The sequence below is a fragment of the Rhipicephalus microplus genome, chromosome 3, assembly GCF_043290135.1.
Source record: "Rhipicephalus microplus isolate Deutch F79 chromosome 3, USDA_Rmic, whole genome shotgun sequence".
In the NCBI taxonomy this organism is placed as follows: Eukaryota; Metazoa; Arthropoda; class Arachnida; order Ixodida; family Ixodidae; genus Rhipicephalus; species Rhipicephalus microplus.
Window position 1 is genome coordinate 255,306,844 of NC_134702.1, and position 22,944 is coordinate 255,329,787.

The window sequence follows — 22,944 nt, forward strand, 5'->3', positions numbered from 1 at the left end:
GTCACGAGATAGCTATAGTTGTTCTTGCACGCTTTGTGAAGCATCATCAAAGAAGAAGCGTCGTGGGCCGATATGTAGCGTTTTATATCGAAGTGAGTAAGGCACGCACTTGTTTTTTTTTTTGCAAAGGCGACAAGGTGTTTACGTGCGTTTCGTACCCGTTGGGAAAAGTCCTCCCCAATGCCGTATGTGGTACCTTTCAACTTACGAGCGTTAGTAAGGATTGCCTCTTTGGACTTAAAGGCACAAGATCTGACAATGATGGGACGATTACGGCCAGAGGTAGGGTGACCCGAGCGATGCGCTCTCTTTATTTTTTTTTTTGTAGACTGTTAGATTTAGTTGTTCGGGGCGAAGTTGAATGATCGCTTCCTAAAGGTGTGCACGAGATTCAGATGAAGAACCGCGGATACCATAAAAAATCAGGTTGTTGCGGCAGGACCGATTTTCGGCATCATCAAAATGGCTTTCTAAATGAGAAACACGATACTTAGTTTCGGTGTTGTCAGCCTGTACGGTTCCAAGCTGCTGCCGCAAGTGCTCGATGTGTTCACAACTTGCTTCCACAGAAGCCAGACGCTCAGCGAGCTCGGCGATAGTGTTATTCGTGGTAACAAGTTGTGCCTTAATGTCTTTAATTTCCGTAATGACAGTTGCTTGATCAGCAGTTAGCTTACGCAGCTCGGCGAGAATCGCCGCATTATCGGGTCCTGGGTTCGACTCGATATCACCCGCGACTAGCAGCAAGGAACGCACGACAGCTCCACACTCACAACAAGTAGCTAACAGGCGCTGCGGGCTCGGCAGCTGAAGTAAGAAGTAATTGCTCGATTTTTTTTGCGTATAGGCTGTATGAAGGACCAACCTGCATGGTGAAGTGCAGAGGATTAGTGGTCACTATCGTAGAACAGCTGCCGAGCCCACAAGGCGATTCCGACGGGGGAAGTGGCTTTATAGCTTGGGGAACGATTGATGTTGAAGATGGGGCCTTCCAAGTTGTGCCCAGGACCAAGTGCTGAAATAGTGGCATGGCTTGCCGCGTTGAATCCCGAGTACTGTCCAGCCAAGTCCCGCATGTTGAAATCTGAGCAGGTCCACAAGACGGGAGCGCGGGCACCAGTGATTCGCACGTTGATGATCCAGGCAGAGCAGGAAAGAGCATCAGAGCGAAGGCATGTAGAATAACCTGCATGGTGAAGTGCAGAGGATTAGTGGTCACTCTCGCAGAACAGCTGCCGAGCCCACTCACGTCATAAGCTATCTATAAGCGTCATAAGCACACGTCATAAGCTATCTAGTCTCTGCAATAAGACTAATGATGATCAGGCAGAAAACCATTGTAGAAGCTTCCTTTTGTTAAATGCTAGAGGAACGTTGTTCATTTTATTCCCCTCCCTTGCGGAAGATGTTACATTGACGAAACAAGCAGATGCATAAATTATAGGTTACGGGAACATGCTTACTCGCTCAAAGGGTTTGTGAGCAGCCATCTTGCAGATCATTGCAAAAAAAATTTGATTGTGAACCAATCTTCAAAGATTGCCAGATTCTAGGCACTTACGCAGAACAATGCCAACGAAAAATTTTAGAGGCTTTTTGCATACAGTAAAAGTTGAGAGCGTTGTGTCAGGGTGGATTCACTATTGCTTCAAAAAAATGAATTGAAGTATCTCTCAAACATGTCATTCGGCATGTTTCAGTGATATCTGTTCCTTGATACTTTCACTGATTGTATTTTCCTCTATATATTGACATGTAAACGCAATAACACTTGGTTGTTAGTCAGCGCCGTGTTTGTGTCTTCTCGTCTGTGTCCTGTACCAGCGCTGTTGCCTCTTCCTTCGTCAGTATGTACCAACCAGGCAAATTCAACACGCTAATAAGGTTCATCTATGCGCACTTTAACCGCGCGAAGGGATAATGAGTGACCATAGCGACATGGAGGGTGGCGCGGCACGACGTCCTTAAAGTGAGCGCCCGTCGTGCCATCTCACTACTGTTTACAAGAACGTGCAAACATTGATGATCTCTGAATACTACCAGGAGTACGCGGTTTATATAAATGGCACGCCGTTAACACGTTGGCTTGTCGTTAACAACCTCATATTTGTGACGGGAATGCGTCAGCGAAAACTGGGTGAACTACATCAAAAAAAAAAAACCTTTGTGTTAAAAAAGAGGCTCTATGGAGGCCTATTGTATGACAGGACGAGGGTCTTTATAAAGTGGTCACATATGTTTCGTGGTTACAACTGCCGTAGATTGGTTGCACTTTAATATTCGGAAAAAGTGATTACCGGTTATCACATGTTTCAGAGTAACTTTATTACCCAGAACGGTAGAGCTGGCATAGTAATGAATTACATTATAAAATGACAAAAAAAAGGTAATGCATATCATTACTGGTACTACAGATGCGAAATTTCCGGGAATATGATCTATAAGAAAAACTGTTTATCACGTTTTTTCTGAAACTTTGAAAAAAAATATAAAAAATTTTTTTACGAGAGAGAAATAGTTTATTGTCAAGTATCATTCATTGTATAACTTTCATTGTATAAATAACAAAACTGAAACGCTTTCTCTTTTTCAACAAGTGAACATGGCACTTAACAGATCAGAAGCAGGTCAGAAGTATCGCCATAAATCCATTTAGCTCTGTGAATGAGTGCGGCTTTCTAGAATTGTCACGGCAGTTAGAATGAATAACCCCGAAGTGTGTATTTCGTAATGGTTTCGACTAGGCGAACATTGATAAAAATGGTAAAAATATTGTGCTCAATCTCTTATTCAGAGTCAGTATCATTAGCTCCATCTGAAGCATTTTTATCATGTTACTAATTTGTCCCCCTAAAGATCGTAGCTGCTGTTGCAGTGCTTACAAACAGCGAGTCCCCATTTCCCACTAATAGTCTCCTCGACCGTAAAGTGCATTCACACGTCGGCTAATGGCCCAATGATTGCAGAATCTGCTTGCACGCCGCTTCATGATCGGACTTCTGCCACAGTTCGCTGAAGTGTGCTTGGGAAAGTCAAATCTGAACAATAACGGGTAGCAAAACATCAGAAACCGCCCCCAACATGACCCCACCAGAACGACGAAGCTATGTTATCACTCCAGCTAAGCTAACGCTAGAGCTGACTTTTCGTGATGGCGATGGCGAGTGTTGAGCCGTCGTTTGCTGTTTTGGTATCATGTGTGTGGTTTCGCCTTCAAGTGAAGGCTTATTTTTGTACGTTTTACTCCAGGAAAATTTTGGCTTATTTTTCATCTGCGCCGTAAAAGACAGAAAAAAAGTGTTTTTTTTGAGGAACATTTTTCTGGTTTTTCTTTTTCGCACTTCGCCTTTCTACTTATCACGCGTATACGTACAACTATGATTCAGGCATACCGTGAGGCTCACGCCAGCTCCCTCAAGGAGCACACCATCCACCATATTGACGGCACCGCCTTCAACCAGGTCTTCTTCCTGTCCTACGCACTGGTACGTTCTTCGAATTGCTTGACATCAATGAGTAAAGCTGAGAGCTGACCTAGTAGGTGACTGACCGTTACATCGTACGGTAAAGTAGCGCACGTTTTTTTTACATAGATAACATAGATAACATGGACAAGAGCGTCGTGTGTGTCACGTCTTTCTTGTCCCTGTAAAAATGTGCGCTACTTAACCATATGATATGAGCAAGCCTTTTTTCTCAATATGTGTCCTGGTTTAATATGCACATCACTACAATTTGCGACACGTGACAAGCCTGGTCTCACATACAGTGGGCCGGAGTACGAAAGTCTCCCTCGGTGCTGAACTACACTCATTTTGGACTCGTTATGCAGAAAGGTTGAAGCATAATTACTTGAGTAGCATTTTTTTAACGATACTATGTTTACCGTGCTTGTGATCTGTGAATGTGGTTATCACCGTCACCGCCCTACTTGTCTTCTCTTGGTCGAATAGGGCCTCTGCGAGAACATGGACAAAATGGCACTTCGTGACATGGTCCTGGAAGGAAGGGCGAGTCCAGCCAGGTTTCGGTCAGTGAAGTCTTGTTTATTACGCAGATTCAGATTGTGTTTGGCAACCCAAACCTTGTCGCAGGCGTTTGGTGTGCGTTTGCATGCCTGACGAAGTGTATATTCTCATGCCTTAGGCCCTTTAAAAAGAAATAATTTTTTTGTAAAACATCATAAGCAAATATTGTAAATATTTTGAGTGCCACATGTAAACAAAATCGACGTAGGACGCACACGTGGTAGAAAGGATGACGCGGGACAGCACCTCTCTCTCTTTAAAATTTTTGATTGATTGATTGATTGATTGATTGATCATTATGTAGGGTTTAACCTCCCAAAACCATCATGTGATTAAGAGAGACGTCGTAGTCCAAGACTCTGGAAATTTCGACCACCAATAGTTCCTTAACGTGCACCCAACTCTGAGCTCACGGGCCTACAGCATTTCCGCCTCCATCGAAAATGCAGCTGGCACAGCTGGCATTCGATCCCGCGACCTGTTTAAAAAGTTTTGAGTGTGCTGACTTAAAGGAGTACTGACACAAAATTTCTATGCCGAGATAGCCTGCAGGGTTGATTCCTGTGAAGATCGGTATATCATCTTGTTGCAACGCCAGCGGTTGCCGAAGTGGACGCAAAACATCACGTGCATGCGTCTTCTCTCTTTCTTTGTTCCCTGTGCGCCCTTCCCCTTTTTCATGATATAAGTTTCAAGTGGTCACTAAACGTGGTCTTCTGCCTGGTGACGCCGACTAGTATGTCTCCGGCGGCGTCTCTGCCGCCAAGGTAACAGTGGCGACGAGTTTATGCGACCCACCGAAAACGCTTATGCCGACGCTAGCCCGGCGTCGCTAGCCCTTCAGCGCTGACTATACGACAGGAGCTCTGCGATGCTGACTCAGTGCGGAACCCAGTGACAACCATGGCACATTTGCTCCCGGAGTTCGACCAGAAAACAGATAAGTTGAATGCTTATCTTATAAAAGTTGAAGCGTATTGTGAAGCCAATGAAGTTACCGATGAAGCTAAGAGGGCATTGCTGGTCGCTGCATTTGAGTCAAAGGCAATAGAAGTCCTTTACGGAAGAGTGGAGCCGCGTCTGCCAAACGCTCTCAGTTACGGGGAAGTAGTAGCAACTCTGAATGACTTTTATGCCCCAACGTCTTCTGAGATATCGGAGAGCTTCATGCTTTTTCACCGTAAGCAAGAGGAAAGGGTTCCCGTGCAAACGTTCATTGTCAAAATTAGAAAGATTGCCCAGAACTGCAATTTTTCGTTCATGTTAGACTGAAGGCTGAGAGACCGAATCGTATGTGATGTTCGCTTGAAAAGTTTGCAAAAACAGTTGCTAGCAAAAAGTGGCTTGACTCTTGAAAAGGCAGAAGCCTTTTCTTTTGCTGCGGAAAGCGCAGAAGATGGTTCGCAGCAGGTAGATAATCACACAGATGCTTCTACGGTTTTGAACGGTGGTCAAAGGCGCGCATCTGATACCTAAACAAAGGAGCGAAGAAACGCGCCGCGGCAATACAAATGCTGCGAGAAGTATGGTCACAAGGCTGCTAAAATCTTTCATAGGAGCCGTCGATGCTACAGTTGTGGTAGGCAAGGGCACCTGGTTCGCATGTGAACAAGGACAGGCGGCACCAGAAAAACGCTAGCTCTAACGGCAGGAAATACTGACCAAAGTGATGACAGTGACTAGCGCATTGCAAATCTGGTCCGTCACTGGTACTGAGCTCCTGGTTCCACGCACAAGGAAGTTTATCACATGGGATGGTGTCACCATAAAGATGGACGTGGACACAGGTTCTCCTATCTGCATAGTTCCTAAAGGAACGTATGAAGCACATCGCAACCGTTGGCACTAGCTGTACAATACCCATTCAAAGCTTTCTTCTTACTTAGGCAAATTACCTGTGTTAGGCACATTCGCAATGAAGTCAAATTATATGTCGGCGGAGGTCGACTGTAACCTTACCGTGTGAGGTTGTCAAGGTCCCAGCCTGTGTGAACGAGACTTATTAGAGACGCTTGAAGCAGAAGGAACACCGGTTCTGCACGTCACTACGTCAACCAGCGCGGCAAGCCAACGGAATACAGCAGGAACTGGTGCCATAATGGCCGAATATGCAGACGTATTCACGAAAGGTCGTGGGTTATCCAAGGGCCCACCAGCTAAACTTTACATCAAGCACATGGCAGTCCCAAAGTTTTGCAAGGCTAGAAAGGTTCCTTTTGTGCTGCTAGATAAAATATTTGCTGAGATAGATAGACTAGTAGAATCTGGCATAATATCTCCGGTACCATTCGCAGGATGGGCAACACCAATAGTACCGGTATAGAAGAGCAACAGCGCTGTGCGCATTTGTGAAGATAACACTAAACCCTGTGTGTTAAATGGAGCGATACCCTTTGGCAGTCATTAATGACATCTTCGCGAATTTTGTGAGGCGGAGAAAAATTCTGTATCTTGGATCTGCGAGACGCTTGTGTGACAGTTCCTGTGTGAAAGTTCGTGAACGTAAAATAAAACGATGAGTTTATTCTTTTTCTTTTCTTTGGTTGATGTTGTGTTACCTTTAAGGTCCTTCTTCATATTTTGCATAAGCTTATGGCAAGCCAGAAAAAGAGCACCTTGCGAATAATTGGCTTCTTTTGCTTCCGGATTCAGAATTATACGCTCGCGGGCATCTTATGATCACATGACTTGGTTATTGCTGAGTTCAAGGTCAAAAAGCTACATCGTTTTTATGATATTCGAATGAGCTGGGCGTAGAAAAGCAGGGGCTTGGAACTACGAGGGTGGTATTACCAGCATACTTTCCTTTAAAGGAAGAATAATCATAGGTCTAAGAATTGCAACGCAACTTCCGACAGCGTTTCACATGTAAAATCTAAACCTAGAGAATTCTCCCTGATAATATTCAAATCAAATCAATTCAAACTTATTTCAACATTTATACAATGCTGACTACAACGCACAAAAAGCCAGCAACACTTGATGATGTACATGGCTAAATTTTTCGGGCAGAAACAAACAACATATGAGAACAGCAGTTCAACATTAAAGCAGGAAATATAGGCTGGTAACACGATTCATAAAATACGTTTTACAAACCCTTAAATTGTACTCGCCATTGATACATACTAGAAAGCTCAAAAGCAAGCAAAACGTAATTTCATTCAAGTAACAATACAAAAACTTGGACAGAATACAAAGAAAAGTGGAAACAGACTTTTTATACAAAAGATATACCGCATCATGAGCACTACAACATAGTTGTTTGCAGAGACAGACGTATGTTACCTCTTTGCCAAAATATCATGGATTGGTATATTACGTTTTTTGTGTTTAAGTGGTATGCAAGTTTAAAACGTAACATCTGGTAAGTGTAATTTAAGAATGATAATCGCCTTGTCCAAGAAGTGGCTCTTACCTACGAAATATTATAGTCGTCTACATACCTGAAAATCTTTCTCGCGAACCCGTTCAAGTTTTCTTCAGTAGCCCTATGAACCTTGGCCAAGAAGATATTGCTGAGATACGGAGCCACATTCAACCCAATGCGCACCCCTGATTTCAGTACATAAATCCTTTTTGTCCACCATATGAAGGTGGACTTCAATTGTAACGTCAGAAGCTCAAGAAAACCTTCCACAGAAACCCCGATTTGGTCTCTAAATCATTGCTCATCATTTTCATTCTCTTTACTCTCATTCACACTTTCGACTATCTGGTCTTGTGGCAGCGACTATAATAAGTACTTCACATCAGCAGTAAATGCATTGTAGCTGTCCTGATGATAATCCACAAAATAGTTTGCTAGAGTAATTGAATTTGGTATGAGAAACGGATACTTTTGTATTAAGTCCCTCTAGCTGTCTTTGCAGGTAACCAGATACGCCTCGAAGCCAAATGCCATGCTAAGACACTGTCGCTTTGAACGGCATGTCAGACTTGTGAGCTTTGGCTGCGTTGAATATGTTCATGAAAAGACCTTTTGGGTTTTTGGCATTACCAGCAACGTCTTTGTAGTTGAGGTGATTAGGTATTTCGATGGCTCGCTGCATATTCTTGGCTGGCTTCCCCTAAACCAGAACAAAATGTTTCTCTACGGCAGATCCTTTTTTTCCTTGAATGTTAGCTCAGGAACTAGAACGAAGAAGCCTACCTTACACTACACCAGGCACCATAGTTTTTAGATGCCAAAAACTCGACGATTAGTACCAGGCGCCCGTCTATTTTTTCTTTACTGCAAAGTCTAAATTTCATAGGAAACTTTGGAATTTATGTAATGAACCGGTTATAATAGAGTACGAAGAAGTTCAACGTCGTGGGCCAAATTTTGTGTCGAACCTTATTTTCGTGTGGTTGAAAAGATTGCTTTGTGCAGGGAAGTGTCACGGAGGCTAAAGGAAGGATAAAGACCAAGTTTTTGTGTCTGTGCTAATGTTTTACCAAGGAACAGCAGCAATAAATGAAAAAAAAAGACAGGCGTCTCGTACAAATCGTTTAGTTGTTCGCATCTGAGATGCTTCGGTGGTTGGTGTCGGACAAGGAAGGCTTCTTCATTCTCGTGAGCTCATATTTAAAGACAAAGCAGGATTTGCTGTAGGTAACATTTCGTTCCGGTCAAGGAGTAGTCAGCAGCCAAGGATATGCTACGAGCCATAGAACTTCTTAATCACCTCAACCTCAAAGCCGTTGCTGGCGATGTCGAAAAGGCAAAAAGTATTCTCATGGACATTCTACATAGCCTAAAACACATAAGTTCGACATGCCGTTCAGAGAAACAGTATCTGAGCGCGGCGCCTGGCTTCAAGCCGTGTATGGTTACTTGCAAAGACAGCTTGAGAGTCTTTTTATAAAAGACCCCTTTCTTGTACTAACTTCAATGACTCCTGAGGATCATCATCTGGACAGCTTCAAAGCATTTAGTGTTGACGCTAAAGACTTGCTCTACTCGCTGTCACAGGACCAATTACTCGAAAGTGCAGCTTCATAGGGGGGGAAGGGGCGTCTATGTACAGAAATCAGGTGTGTGCATCGGGTCGAAACTGGCTTCCGTTCTCAGCAATATCTTCTTGGTCAAGGTTGATAGGGCTATTGAAGCTAACTTGAACAGGTTTGCGAGAAAGGTTTACAGGTACGTAGACGACCATAACTTTTCGTAGGTAGGAGCACTTTATGGACAACGCAATTAGCCTTCTGAAGTTACACTGACCAGATGTTACATCACAAACTTCCATACCACTTCAAAACGAAAAAGGAACAAAACATTCTATGATAATGTGTCGAAGAGTGAACATATTTCTGTCTCGGCGAACACCTACGGGGTAGCGGCCATAATGTGGTATATCTTTTTGTATAAAAAGTATGTTTCTACTTTTTCTATGTATTCTTTCTGTCAACTTCTGTATTGTTTGTCGTATGAAATTTTAGTTTGCTTAATTTTAAGCTTATTATGTAACAATGACGAGTACAATTTATGGGTTTGTATAACGTATTTTATGAGCTGTATCACCAGCCTATAACTTCTATTTTAGTGTTGAACTGCTGTTCTAATTTGTTGTTTGTTTCTGCCTGGAAAATTGGGGTAATGGATCAAAAGACTGACACAGACCCGTCCTTCCAAGCATAGATTTTGGTGATTCGGACGGCAACCGCATACCTACAGTCGACGAAATTCGCATCCTTGAACTTGCCATCCAAAGTAATGGTTCCAACTTAGTGATGCTGGATACCATCGAATCCAAGATTGGGAGCGCGCTTCAAATGTTTCGGCGCATCATGAATCTGCACAGAGGACTGGGTGAGGATAACTCCAGCAGAATGGTCCAGGCTTTTGTTCTCTGTCGCATTACTTACGTGGCTGCAGAGCTGAACTGGAAAAAAGTAGAATGGCAAAAACTCGAAGTACACATACGGCACACCTTTAATACAGTGTTGGGGCTCCCGTATAATGCCTCCACTGCACTCCTCGTTCAGCTTGGGGTGCATAATCCCCTTGTCGAAATAATCGAGGCTCAGAACACGGCAGAGATCTCACGCCTATCCAGCACCAAAGCGGGCAGAGATATTCTCGTCAAGCTCGGTTTGCACACTGCAGCGGAAAGGGGCAACGCTCAGAAGTTACCCGAAGCCATTTTAAAATTAATCGCAGGGCTCCCCTTCTCAAGAAACGTACACCCGGTGCACAATCATGAAAGAAGACTCACCCACGCCAAAGCCCTCACGGCAGACGCCGCAAGATTTCCCGACCAGACATCTTGCGTGCATGCAACGGAAATACCGGGAAAGCACACCTACTCAGTCGTAGTAATTGACGTACATGGACGAACACGCAACTCACTCACTCTTTACACCAAGAGACCGGATATAGCCAAACAAGCAGCGATAGCTCTGGCTCTAACAGACTCGAGCTTCACAGCAACATACAGTGACTCCAGAGCAGCCACTCGAGCTTTCGCAAAAGGCGGGATAGACAACACAACACTGCGAATATAAGGCGGACATAACATCACCAAGCACTCCATCGTATGGTTCCTGGCATACATGGGCAGCTTAAGGGACAACTTGAGGAATCTCAACGTGACCGCACCCGAAGTGGCATGAGGAATCATCGACCGCGCCACTCCGGTTTCCCTATCTACAGTGCATATGGAGTACAGGGATCAGTTATTTACTTTCAACAAAATTACGAAGCACTTTTATCTAAGCTGGCGAGAGTTCCCCCTCCCGAATAAGAAATTAACGCGCAGCCAGTCGGTCGCGTCACGCTTGCCCCATACTAAATCATAGCCCAGCCCCTGGCGCATGAAGCATATCGACTTGGACTATGACGGACAACATGTGTGTGAACAGTTTTGTAAACGTGTAGATTTGAACCATATGCTCTGTGGTTGTGCATCGAGTGACACGCCAAGAACAAGAAACAGTGGGCCAAAGTGCTAAAAAGTGTTTCACTATAGCAGACCAACTTCGGGCTGTCGAGGAGGCCCACGAGGTGGCGCAGAGCTTCGGGCTCTCAGTCCCGACGTGGGAGTTGCCCTCTATACCTGGCGTCTAGCCGAGTGGCTTTCAGGACCCCTTTTCTGGTAATAAAGTTTCACCACAACCAACACCACCTCGCCAAGCCTTGTTAGCGTTTTGTGCATGGTTCTCACTATTGCATACATGTTGAAATAAATTATTTGATTTGATTTGGTCTGAAGATCTTCAGGTAGAATGCTATAGGTGTAAACTTTACATGTGAAATGCAGTTGCAAGGTGCTTCGAAATTCTGAGATCTGAGCTTTAATTTCCTTGATAGGCAAGTGTTCTGGCAATACCAACCTCGTAGTTCCAAGCCCCTGCTTTCTTACGGCCCCGCTCATTCGAAAATAATAAACAATGATATCGCTTTTTCTACCTTGAAATCTGCAATTACAAAGTCGTGTGATCATAAGATGCCCGCGAGCATGCAATGCAAAATCCTGAGGCTAAAAGAGGCTAATTCTCCGAGAGGTGTTGTTTTTCTGGCTTGTCATAAGCTTATGCGACCTGAAAGGTAACTGGTAAGAGTGTTACCCACAGCATAAGAACAGAAGAGGACGATGAAGTGTGCCCGTGTGCTCAGATTTGGGTGCACGTTAAAGAACCCCAGGTGGTCGAAATTTCCGGAGCCCTCCACTACGGCGTCTCTCATAATCATATTGTCACCAATCTTGTCTCACTCAAGGAAACCTTCCGCAGAACTGCTCGTCAAGCTAGGACAAAAAGAAAAACTGCTCCAACCCAACCTCTTCGTCCTCTTCCACACGAAAACCACGCGAATTCATGCGGCATTAGTCCCCCCTTTTAAAAAGCATCGACTCGATGCTTCTAAATAAAGAGAAGAAGAAAAAAAAAACCCATAATTAGAACACGCGTTGACGCAGAGAATGACAAAGTGAGTGCCAGGGAAAACAAAGAGGGCGCACAAGCACTTGGACCATGCGCGAACACGACAGCACCAGTGGAAGAGTCAAGAAAAAAAAAAAAACACCACATGAGATCACTGTCACGTTTGCGAAGTAACTCGCAAGCACAGAGACTATTGTGTGTAGTACGGCTTGAGTCGTACGACATGCACAGTTTCGGGCCGATGTTGTCGACGTGACGACACTGTGCCGTCCGGAAGTACTTCGTATGTAAGGTCACTCACACGTCGGATAACCTTGTATGGTCCGAAATAACGGCTCAGAAGCTTTTCAGACAAGCCTGGTCGTCGGACAGGAGTCCACACCCACACTCGTTCACCCGGGTGGTATGCGACGTTTCGACGGCGAAGGTTGTAACGTCGTGCATCTGCGTCTTGTTGGTGACCGATGTTCACGCGAGCCAGTTGACGAGCCTCTTCGGCGTACTGCGTGTATTGCTCGGCTTCTGGAGAAAGAGCATCGCTATTATCGTACGGCAGCATAGCGTCAAGCATCGTTTGTACGTTGCGTCCATAAACAAGGTGGAAAGGTGAAAATCGGGTTGTTTCCTGCATTGCCGTATTGTATGCGAACGTGACGTATGGGAGGATATCGTCCCAGGTTTTGTGCTGCACGTCCACGTACATTGACAGCATGTCCGCTATGGTCTTGTTGAGCCTTTCCGTCAGTCCATTACTTTGTGGGTGGTAAGCCGTTGTTTTTCGGTGACTCGTGCAGCTCAGTCTGAAAATGTCCTCTAGCATTTGTGCCGTAAATGATGTTCCTCTATCCGTAATCACACATGACGGCGCGCCGTGCCGGAGGACGATGTGCTGCACGAAGAACTTCGCCACTTCAGACGCCGTGCCGCGGGGTAATGCCTTTGTCTCAGCATACCGGGTCAAGTAATCGGTTGCCACTATAATCCATTTGTTACCAGTGGCCGATAAAGGGAAGGGTCCTAGAAGGTCCATTCCCACGAGGTCGAAAGGTGTCCGTGGTGGTGTAATAGGGTGGAGAAGGCCCGCAGGTTTCACGGGTGGCGTCTTGCGACGCTGGCACTCGCGGCAGCCTTGCACGTAGCGGTGTACACTGGTCGAAAGTCGTGGCCAATAGTACTGCTGGCGCACTCTGGCGAGAGTCCGCGAGTAGCCCAAGTGTCCCGACGTGGGCTCGTCATGGCACGCGAGGAGGATGTCATCCCGCATGTCGGCTGGTACAACGAGGAGGAAGGCTTTGTTGCTACCTCGAGCATTTTTCTTGTAAAGAATGCCCCTCCTTAGACAAAAGGATGACAATTCGCGAGCGATGCGCCGAGGAGTGTGAGAATTTCGGCCTTCTAAGGAATCAATAATAGGGCGCAATTCCTGATCGGCTCTCTGTCTAGACATAAAGTCAGAATCACTGAGGGCTCCGAGAAAACCATCAGCATATTCCGAGTCCATATCAGGATGTCCCACGGGTGCTCGAGAAAGTGCGTCGGCATCTTCGTGCTTGCGCCCAGACCTATACACAATCATGATGTCAAACTCTTGCAAGCGCAAACTCCACCGAGCGAGACGACCAGACGGGTCACGGAGATTGGCCAGCCAACACAGCGAATGGTGATCGGTCACCACCTTGAAGGGACGGCCGTAGAGGTAAGGTCGAAACTTTGCCGTTGCCCACACGACTGCGAGGCATTCCTTCTCTGAAGTGGAGTAGTTGGCCTCGGCTCGAGAGAGAGTACGACTGGCGTAAGCTATGACATGTTCTACGCCGTTGTGCCGTTGTACAAGGACAGCGCCAAGTCCGACGTTGCTTGCATCCGTGTGAACTTCGGTATCAGCGTCCTCATCAAAATGCGCAAGAACAGGTGCCTCTTGCATTCGCTGCCGTAACTCTGTGAAAGCTGCTTCTTGCTCTGTAGTCCAGGCAAACGGTACATCATCTCGGGTGAGTCGCGTGAGCGGTTCGGCTATCGTCGAGAAGTTGGTAATGAATCGGCGATAATAAGCACACAAGCCGAGAAAACGCCGTACCGCTTTTTTGTCTGACGGCACAGGAAAGGTGGCGACTGCTGCAGTTTTTTCTGGGTCAGGCCGCACTCCATCCGCACTCACAACATGTCCCAGAAATTTCAGCTCATCGTAGCCGAAATGGCACTTCTGGGGTTTTAGCGTGAGTTCGGCCGAACGAATAGCTTCCAGAACCATTCTTAGACGCTTCAGATGTTCTTCGAAACTCTCGGCAAAGATGACCACATCATCAAGGTATACAAGGCAGCTTTGCCACTTCAAGCCAGCAAGGACGGTATCCATCATTCGCTGGAATGTTGCGGGAGCCGAACAGAGGCCGAAAGGAAGAACTCTGAATTCATAAAGCCCATCGGGAGTTACAAACGCTGTCTTCTCTCTGTCTCGCTCATCGACCTCTATCTGCCAATAGCCGCTCTTCAAATCTATCGATGAAAAATACTTCGCGTGTCGTAGCCTGTCGAGAGAATCATCAACCCGTGGAAGCGGGTAGACGTCTTTTTTGGTGACGCTATTGAGTTTCCTGTAGTCAACACAGAATCGCAGCGTTCCGTCTTTCTTCTTTACTAGAACGACTGGCGAGGACCACGGGCTGCTCGACGGTTGTATCACCCCGTCGTCAAGCATCTCCTTTACCTGCGTCTGTATAGTCTCGCGTTCTTTAGCCGAAACACGGTAAGGTTGCTGGCGGATTGGGCGAACATCATCGTCGGTAATAATTCGGTGCTTTATGAGGGGTGTTTGACCGACTCTAGATGAAGAGGCGAAGCAAGATTTAAATTCCTTCAGCAGGGTATGCAGTGCGGCCTTCTTCTCGTCCGAAAGCTTCGAACTAACGTCGATGTGGTCCAGAAACTTATCTCCATCAACCATTTCCTCGGATGCGAAGCACTCGGTGACATCCGCTACACGGTCTCCGAAGGCCACGGTGGTGCCGCGGAAAAGATGTCGGTGCTCGAAGTTAAAATTTGTGACGAGTATCTGCGACCGTCCGTCACGCACACGCAGAATGCTTCGCACTGCACACACACCTTGAAGCAGTAAAAGGGATACGTTGCTCTCGGCGACCACGTCACCGTCTTGGAGGTCTTCACAGGTGACTTCTACGAAAGCAGTCGCTCGGGGAGGCAACGTCACGCTTTCGTCGGCAACACGCAGCGCAGGTCTACGACAGCTATCAGCGCCTCGATCGGTTGCAAGTTGCGTCGAGAAAGTCACCATTCGCTCGCGGAGATTTATGATCGCGCCATTCTCTCGAAGGAAGTCCATTCCAAGGATGAGCTGACGAGAACAGTCGCGTAGTACGAGGCAGGTTACCACAAACGTTGACTCGCGTATTTCCACTCTTGCGGTACAGCGACCCAATGGAGTAATAACGTGGCCTCCAGCAGTGCGAATACGCGTCCCATTCCAAGGTGTCATCACTTTCTTAAGACTGGTTGCCAATTTTCCGCTCATAATAGAATAATCTGCACCTGTGTCCACCAATGCGCTGACCTGAAGACCGTCTATCAGCACGGGAATGTCGAGTGAGACTCGGCCACTGGGTTCAGACGCACAATCCGGCATTTCTCTCGCACTGCACTCAGACGTCAATTCAATGTCTGCAGCGTTTTGTGGAAGCGTCGATAGGAGGTCTTCCGCACTTTTAGTCCCAGCGACCTCGCCCCCGAAGGTCGCTGCCTTCAGTTTTCCCGACGAGGGCTTGGGGAACGTCCCCGTGCCATCGTACTGAGACGTGGTCCAATAGCTGCGGGTCGTCGTGGAGATGGAGACCGCGATTGACGCCGTGGGAAAGGCAGACGTTGCTGCGCGAGGTAGTCCTCAATTTCTCTTGGCCTCTGACCAACTAGGGGACGGGGCGAATGAATAGAGAAACCGCGCAGTCCAAGTTGTCGGTATGGACATTCCCGGTAGATGTGACCGGCTTCACCGCAATGGAAGCAGAGGGGTCTTCTATCCGACGTACGCCAAATATCGGACTTCCGCGGAGGGGCACGGCGACCGTCGATGTCCAAACCAGCATGCGCAGATTGAATTGAAACTGGCGGCATCGTCTGGATTGGGACTGCAGGGCTTGAGACCGGCATGGAAGTGCGCAGAGCTTCGGCATATGTGCGGTTCCCAACATCAGTGGACGCAGGAGGTGGTTCTAGATTTGTAACCGTTGGTTGAGGGCGACGGCTGTGAAGCACCTGCTGTACCTCGTCCCGAATAATATTGGTGATGCTGCTTACCTCCGGCTGTCTCGCCCCGTGTAGTTTCGCGATTTCCTCGCGGACGACGGAGCGGACGATTTCGCGAATCCACTCAATGCTGTTGCTCCCGAAGCTGGCGGAAAATTCAGTAGGTGATGCAGAATTCACTTGCCGGTTGAGTAGGGCTGACCGCTGATGAAGTACCCTCTCCATCGTAGTGGCTTCGGTCAGGAATTCTGCTACACTCTTCGGAGGACTCCGCACTAGACCAGCAAAAAGCTGCTCCTTCACGCCTCGCATCAGATAGCGTAGCTTTTTTTCTTCTGGCATTGCCGGATCCGCTCGCCTGAAAAGCTGCGTCATGTCCTCCACGTACATGGTGACGGTCTCATTAGGCATCTGGATGCGTGAATGCAATGCACGTTCAGCACGATCGCGGCGGTCGGGGCTCCGGTAGGTCTCCAAGAGGCGATGCTGGAACTCGCGCCAGGATGTCAAGACATCACTTCTGTTCATGAACCACGTTCGGGCGCCGTCTTTCAAACACGCGTAGACGTTGCGGAGTTTGGCGGCTTCGTCCCAGTAGTTGATCGCTGCGACGTGTTCGAACTCGCTCAGCCAGTCGTCCACATCCTCAAACAGCTCTCCGTGAAAGGGACTAGGCATCAGCGGGTTCTGGACAGTGCAATAAATTGGTGCCGACGACGTAGGAGTTTCCATGACGCCTTGAGGCGAAGTCATAGTCGCTCTATGGATAAGCTGTGCCGGTGTCTCTGGTGGTAGGCCTCGTTGGCGGCGGCTTGTTCTGTGAACTGGCGTGTCCACGGGCACAGGGCTTGTGTTCCGGCTCCTGGATGGGCTCTTGTGCATGGGGTGCGTCGTCAGTTGTCGTACCCAGCACCTCCACCAATCTTGTCACCAATCTTGTCTCACTCAAGGAAACCTTCCGCAGAACTGCTCGTCAAGCTAGGACAAAAAGAAAAACTGCTCCAACCCAACCTCTTCGTCCTCTTCCACACGAAAACCACGCGAATTCATGCGGCAATATAGTGGTTTTGGGACGTTAAACCCCACATATCAATCAATCAACGATGAAGTGTGCGTGAGAGTGATGGAACATAAAGCGCGTGAGCTTCGTAACGCGAACGAGGAAGGCCAGCGTAGCCGGCGAACCGAGCAGCGCAAGACGTTCGGCCTTAGGGCAACAAAACGGACCAAGCTGATGCTACCAGACTAGCCGGGACCAGCTTGGCGGTTCCCTACGGTCAGTGAGTGTTATGTGGTTCCAGCGAGTGAAGTGGTGTTCAGAGCGCAACCAGCTACCGAAGCCGTGGCAGGGTGCTGAGTTGGTACGGGTTCGGCACAACTGTTTTCTGAGATCATCACCTTGGTGTCACGTATGTTATAGTCCAGCACAATCACCTGCTGGAAGTATGGCCTCGTATCTACGCCATTGCGTCGCTTTCTCACACTTTCCTGAAGGAGTAGTTCAAGGTCTGCTCGGGGCCTCGTGAACGACTCATCGCGTCATCCCTGCTGCAAACTTGCGTCAGCTACGCGGTCAATGTACCGTGAGTCATGTCTACGGACCCATAGACTCTGTTCTAGACAAGGAGTGGGAATGTTCGCGTTTGCTTACTGCACTACAAGAAGTCCGAGACTCAGCGGAAGTGTATTTGTGTGTAGTAGCGTGTAACATGTCTATGTGTGTGTATATGTTGCTGGTGAATGTGTCTGTAAATGTTTTCTTGTCGTCGAGTTTGTCTGTGTCGGATCGCCTACCAACCACCAGAGTAATATATCAGCCAAAGAAAAGGAAAAAAGGAATTCGACGTTTTACCTTACGTTCACCAACTCTCACGTAGACTTAAGAAGCTGTGGTGGCGTCATGGTACTGAAGTGGTTTTCGCTGCCAAGACTAGGGTCAGCAATGTTTGCGTGGTGGTACGAAAACACACCAAAAACGGCCTGTTGTTGAATAATGCATGCTTATTAAGAATGTGTGCTCACTAAGCGGAAAATTATCTTTGTACAATGTACCCTTGGAGTTTTATACAGCATATTCTTCCCGTACGGATGCCTGTATATTGGTCAGACGGGATTATGTGTAAACTCGAGGCTGAGGGAGCACCGAAATTCTCTCCGGCGTATCGTGCCCTTGATACACTTGGCCATGCGTTGCCGGGACTGTGGGTGCACTGCAAATTTTTCGAGAACAAGGTTTCTTTACGGTTGCCGCGACCAGCTGACAAAAGAAATATTCGAGGCTCACAAAATTCAAAAGGCAAAACAACACTGCGTCAATGAACCCTCCATTTCTCTTCATGATAATGAAATATCATTTTTAGATTACTACCGCTAACGTTGTTTGGACAAGATGCCTCGTGTCTACGCAGAAGTGTTTTTGTTGTTTTTTTTTTCGTTTTCATGCTTTCGAAGATAATGCGTGAATAAATGTATACGTTCGGTTGAGCAATAGCGCTCGTTTTATGTTTTACTCTGTCTTCGTCTATTGTGCTGTTTATCTTGACCAGCTATGAATTTTTACCAACTTGCGCCGTTTTCAGTCCGTCTCATTATTGCAGCGCTAATCTTTTGCTTTTCTGCATAAGTTTTCGTATGTACCTTTATGTACATAGATACTTATCACTGTCGTTTACTCATACTCCGAGGTACTTATATTCTGTTGTATTCTAACCTATTGGTCCTCTATTGAAGCTGCTTTTTTATTGGACTGATGGAATACCGTCAATTTGTCTTTCATTACACTAAATCTGAGTCCGAGCGTACACTTCGCCTTCCCATCTGCATATATCCGCACGCCGCTGTATGTCATTTCCACTGTTCGTAAATAAGACAATATCATCAGCATAAAATGAACTTGGAAGCTTCAGTGAGGGTGGCGATTTGGGCTTGTTGGTATGGTTGCATGATGATGGATGGTAGCGCAGACAACGAACACGGACAAGCTTCAGCTTGCAAGTTCACGCCACCTATTTTGTGGCACAGAGTAAAAGCAATGTTGAAACCTCCTAGCGTTTTTTCTACCTACATCATGTACAGCATGAATAACAGCGGGGACAAAGAACTTGTCACATCTTTGCTAATATCAATGTTTTCTTGCTGCGTATTACTTTTCATTTTACGCAGACTGTTCTTTCGGTAAATGTGCTCACGAGATGTATACAGCCATAGCCTATGTCAGAAGACTTCCTAAATAACATTGTCGTATGCCTCAGCGATGTCTCGAAAATCCACGTGCGAGCTCATGTTTTCTCTTTAGATATCTCAATACAATGAGTACGAACTACTACGTTATACCATTCCTGTGTTCAATGATATCCCATTCCTAAATATGCTTACCCGTTCTGCCAAATTATTGAATTGAATTTTAGTGATGTAAAATAGTTTACACAGTACAAGAGTGTCCAGAATGCATCTTAACCCTAGCCGCTAGCTCGGATTCATTCAAAATTTTTCTTCAAAAAGGGCATGCCATTTACGAGCACAAAAAAAGAGTACAAACGCAAATATTTTATCAATATTAGAACACATGGTAAACTGATTATAACATTATGTGTTAAGAGAGGTTGGCGAATTATTGTAAATACGCGCAGACAAAAATAGGGAAAAAACTGAGATGTGTCACACATCATGTGAGAAGAGCTTAGCAAACTGCAAATTGATTAATCAACATATAAAAAAACTGATGCCATTTGGGTTCTATAAAATATAATCATGGCATACGTATCTGGAGAGTATCAAATACCATCTAAGGACGAACATAAGATAAATATTGATGCATGTATGCATAAACAATAGATGAAGTTGAGCGTAAACATAAATAATATAAGAGAATGCAACATACCTTGACTAGTAAATGTGTATGGCTAGTTCTATCATTGAAACATTAAGCGTCTGTACGTTACTTAATAAATATTTTTTCAGTGCAAGAAAGAAATTTCTGTTCTGTTTCATTTCTTGTGGAAAGCTATCAAATACGCGAAAGTAAATTTTCTGCAAGGTCGGTACATCGAAGATGTCTCAATATTTGTATAGACGAGAATAGGCTGTACCGAGTTTTTTGCAGACTTCATCAATATGAGGTTTCCAGTTAAAACTTTCAATAAGGCTAACGCCTAGTTATTTTATCGAGTGTACTCGTTACACGGTGAAGTAAACACAATGTACATGGTTTATTGTGTGTCTATAGTTAGTCTATTTGATGAGAACCACTTGTGGATATCAACAACCTCCAAGTTCACGCATGCTACGGTATGGTCAAAAAAAATATTGAGTGCATATGAGAGTTGTATTATGAGCATACATAATTGTGGAAAAAATTTTACCACTTTAGGTAGGTCGTTAAAATAGAGTGAAAAAAAAAGGTTGGTCCAAGAACTGAACCTTGGGTTACTCCAATCATTGTTTCAAGAAACTCAAATTCGGTATGGGCAAGTTGTACAGTCTGTTTACGGTTATTCAGAGAGCTCCAGGCACATTCCACAAAAACCATAGCATTCTAGTTTACCTAATAGCATGTTGTAGTTGACAGTATCAAAGGCTTTTTTATTGTTATTGAAAACTGTTCTACTGTTATTGAGGCTGTTCTACGTTTATTGAAGTCCCATTTGACATATTTGGACAGCGACAAAAAAGTTATGTCAGTTGACCTATCATCTCTAAACATATTTTTGCAAGATATAGGAATACTTTCAAGTTCTAGGAAAGACTTCGCCATCATCATCATTTATTTTACCCTTAAAGGTTCTTTTCAGGGTATTACATTAGTGGGGGGAACAGAAGCATCAATAAGAGCATTATCTATATTATAAAGGGGGCCAAGAGCATCAATACCAGCATATTTATTCTTATGCAATCTATAAAAAAGATAAATAAACTATTTGCAGAACTACAGATTACGTGTTTTCCCAATAGGCAGAACAAGTGGTGCAAATGCCGTTACAAAAACAATATTACATGAAATAACACTGTAATTGTGTCATACTGCGGGGTGAGAAAACGTAAAAATATGTGATGAAATTCATTGGAGGCTTGCTCATTTACTATATTGTTCGGGCAACGCGTTCTGTAGCGCAATAGCAGTTGGTAAGAACAATTTGTTGAATGTCGTACTGTTACCATGTGCGCGGACACTGACGTAATTAAACAGACGGTGTGAAGTGCGGTTTGGCGGAAAGCGTGTCTCTGAGCTGAGGAAATTTGTAGTGTAGTTTGTGTAAAAGCGTAAGTTGTGAATTGTTACGGCGAAGAGATAGACTAGGTATGCTGAGGGAAGATTTGATGGAAGTGATACTTGTGTGCCAGTCATACTGTGAAGCACTAAAACGTACTGGTTTTTAATTAAACAGAAGACATTGGGCGACCCGATCGAACACCTTTGAAAAGTGAAAATAGATAACATTGGTTTAAAAACGGGAATCAAGGTTAAGATGAAGGTCAGTGGTAAACTCAGAGTTGTGTTTCACATAAGTGGCCCCGCCGTGGTGGTCTAGTGGCTAAGGTACTCGGCTGCTGACCCGCAGGTCATGGGATCGAATCCCGGCTGCGGCGGCTGCATTTCCGACGAAGGCGGGAATGTTGTAGGCCCATGTGCTCAGATTTGAGTGCACGTTAAAGAACCCCAGGTGGTCGAAATTTCCGCAGCCCCCCGCTACGGCGTCCCTCATAAACATATTGTCGTTTTGGGACGTTAAAACCCACAAATGAATCAATTCACATGAGTAGCCCTGTCTGAATTCATGCTGCTTGGTAAATAAAAAAAAGTGTCAAGATGATATCCGATGCTGGAATACAGAATATTGCCACGCGGCGCCTGCAGTTGGCTACTGCAGACGCGCTATCATTTGTTGCGTCTGTTCGTTTTGTTGCACGCATTGACCTGTGCTCACTGTGTTTCATGATGCTACTGCCTGCTTTTCTATATCACTTTTTGTGTGACGTATCAATAAAAAGGGTCACAACGCTCATGTTTTTTTAAGAAGAGGGTGCAGCATGAAGCGGCGGTATTTCTGATACGCCCACCAACAGTAACACTTGCCGACGTTACAACTGGGAATTTTGGGCCCCTTTCCGGCTAAAATAAAGTGACTGCCTCCCTGAACGTCTTCTGGTTGATTGATATGTGGGGTTTAACGTCCCAAAACCACAATATTATTATGAGAGACACCGTAGTGTAAGCCTCCGGAATTTTTGACCACGTGGGGTTCTTTAACGTGCACCCAAATCTGAGCACACGGGCCCACAGCATTTTCGCTTCCATCGAAAATGCAGCCGCCACAGCCAAGATTTGATCCCGTGACCAGTGGGTCAGCAGCCGAGTACCTTAGTTACTAGACCACCATGGCGGGGCAACGTCTTCTGGTTTCTGGTACGCTTGTCGCAAGGCTACGTGACACTTGGTGGAGGTGCTGCCGTCCCATACCCAAGTCGCACCTTTGAAGCCGAAGCACCAGCCCCCCTCGTGCACCTGCAGTCAACGTTGCCACCAGCCAGCAAGCAAGGAAGCCGCCGATCGCAAACGGAGTTCAGTCCTTTCACTGCCTATATGGCAACGAAGAAGACAAAAGCTAGCATGACCAACCCAGTCGTGACAACGATAGTCCTCCTGTAGCCAGAAAGCCACCAAAGTTCCACGGCTCACCATGGGAAGATGCCCAGGAATGGCTAGGCAAGTTCGAAAAGGTAGCTAGCCTCAACAAGTGAGAAGAGGGCTGTGTGTGTCTTTTTTGCATTGAAAGTCTACGCCAGAATGTGGTTT

At 45.9% G+C, this 22,944-nt stretch overlaps 1 protein-coding gene across 1 annotated transcript in view; it reads left to right on the forward strand.

The window, feature by feature from the left end:
- Positions 1-22,944, forward strand: part of LOC119168610 (neprilysin-1) — a 638,470-nt gene that overhangs the window by 592,261 nt on the left and 23,265 nt on the right. Inside the window, exons 21-22 of the mRNA XM_037420008.2 lie at positions 3,387-3,485; positions 3,954-4,030. Coding sequence (XP_037275905.2) covers positions 3,387-3,485; positions 3,954-4,030 — 176 coding nt within the window. The remainder of the gene's footprint in view (positions 1-3,386; positions 3,486-3,953; positions 4,031-22,944) is intronic.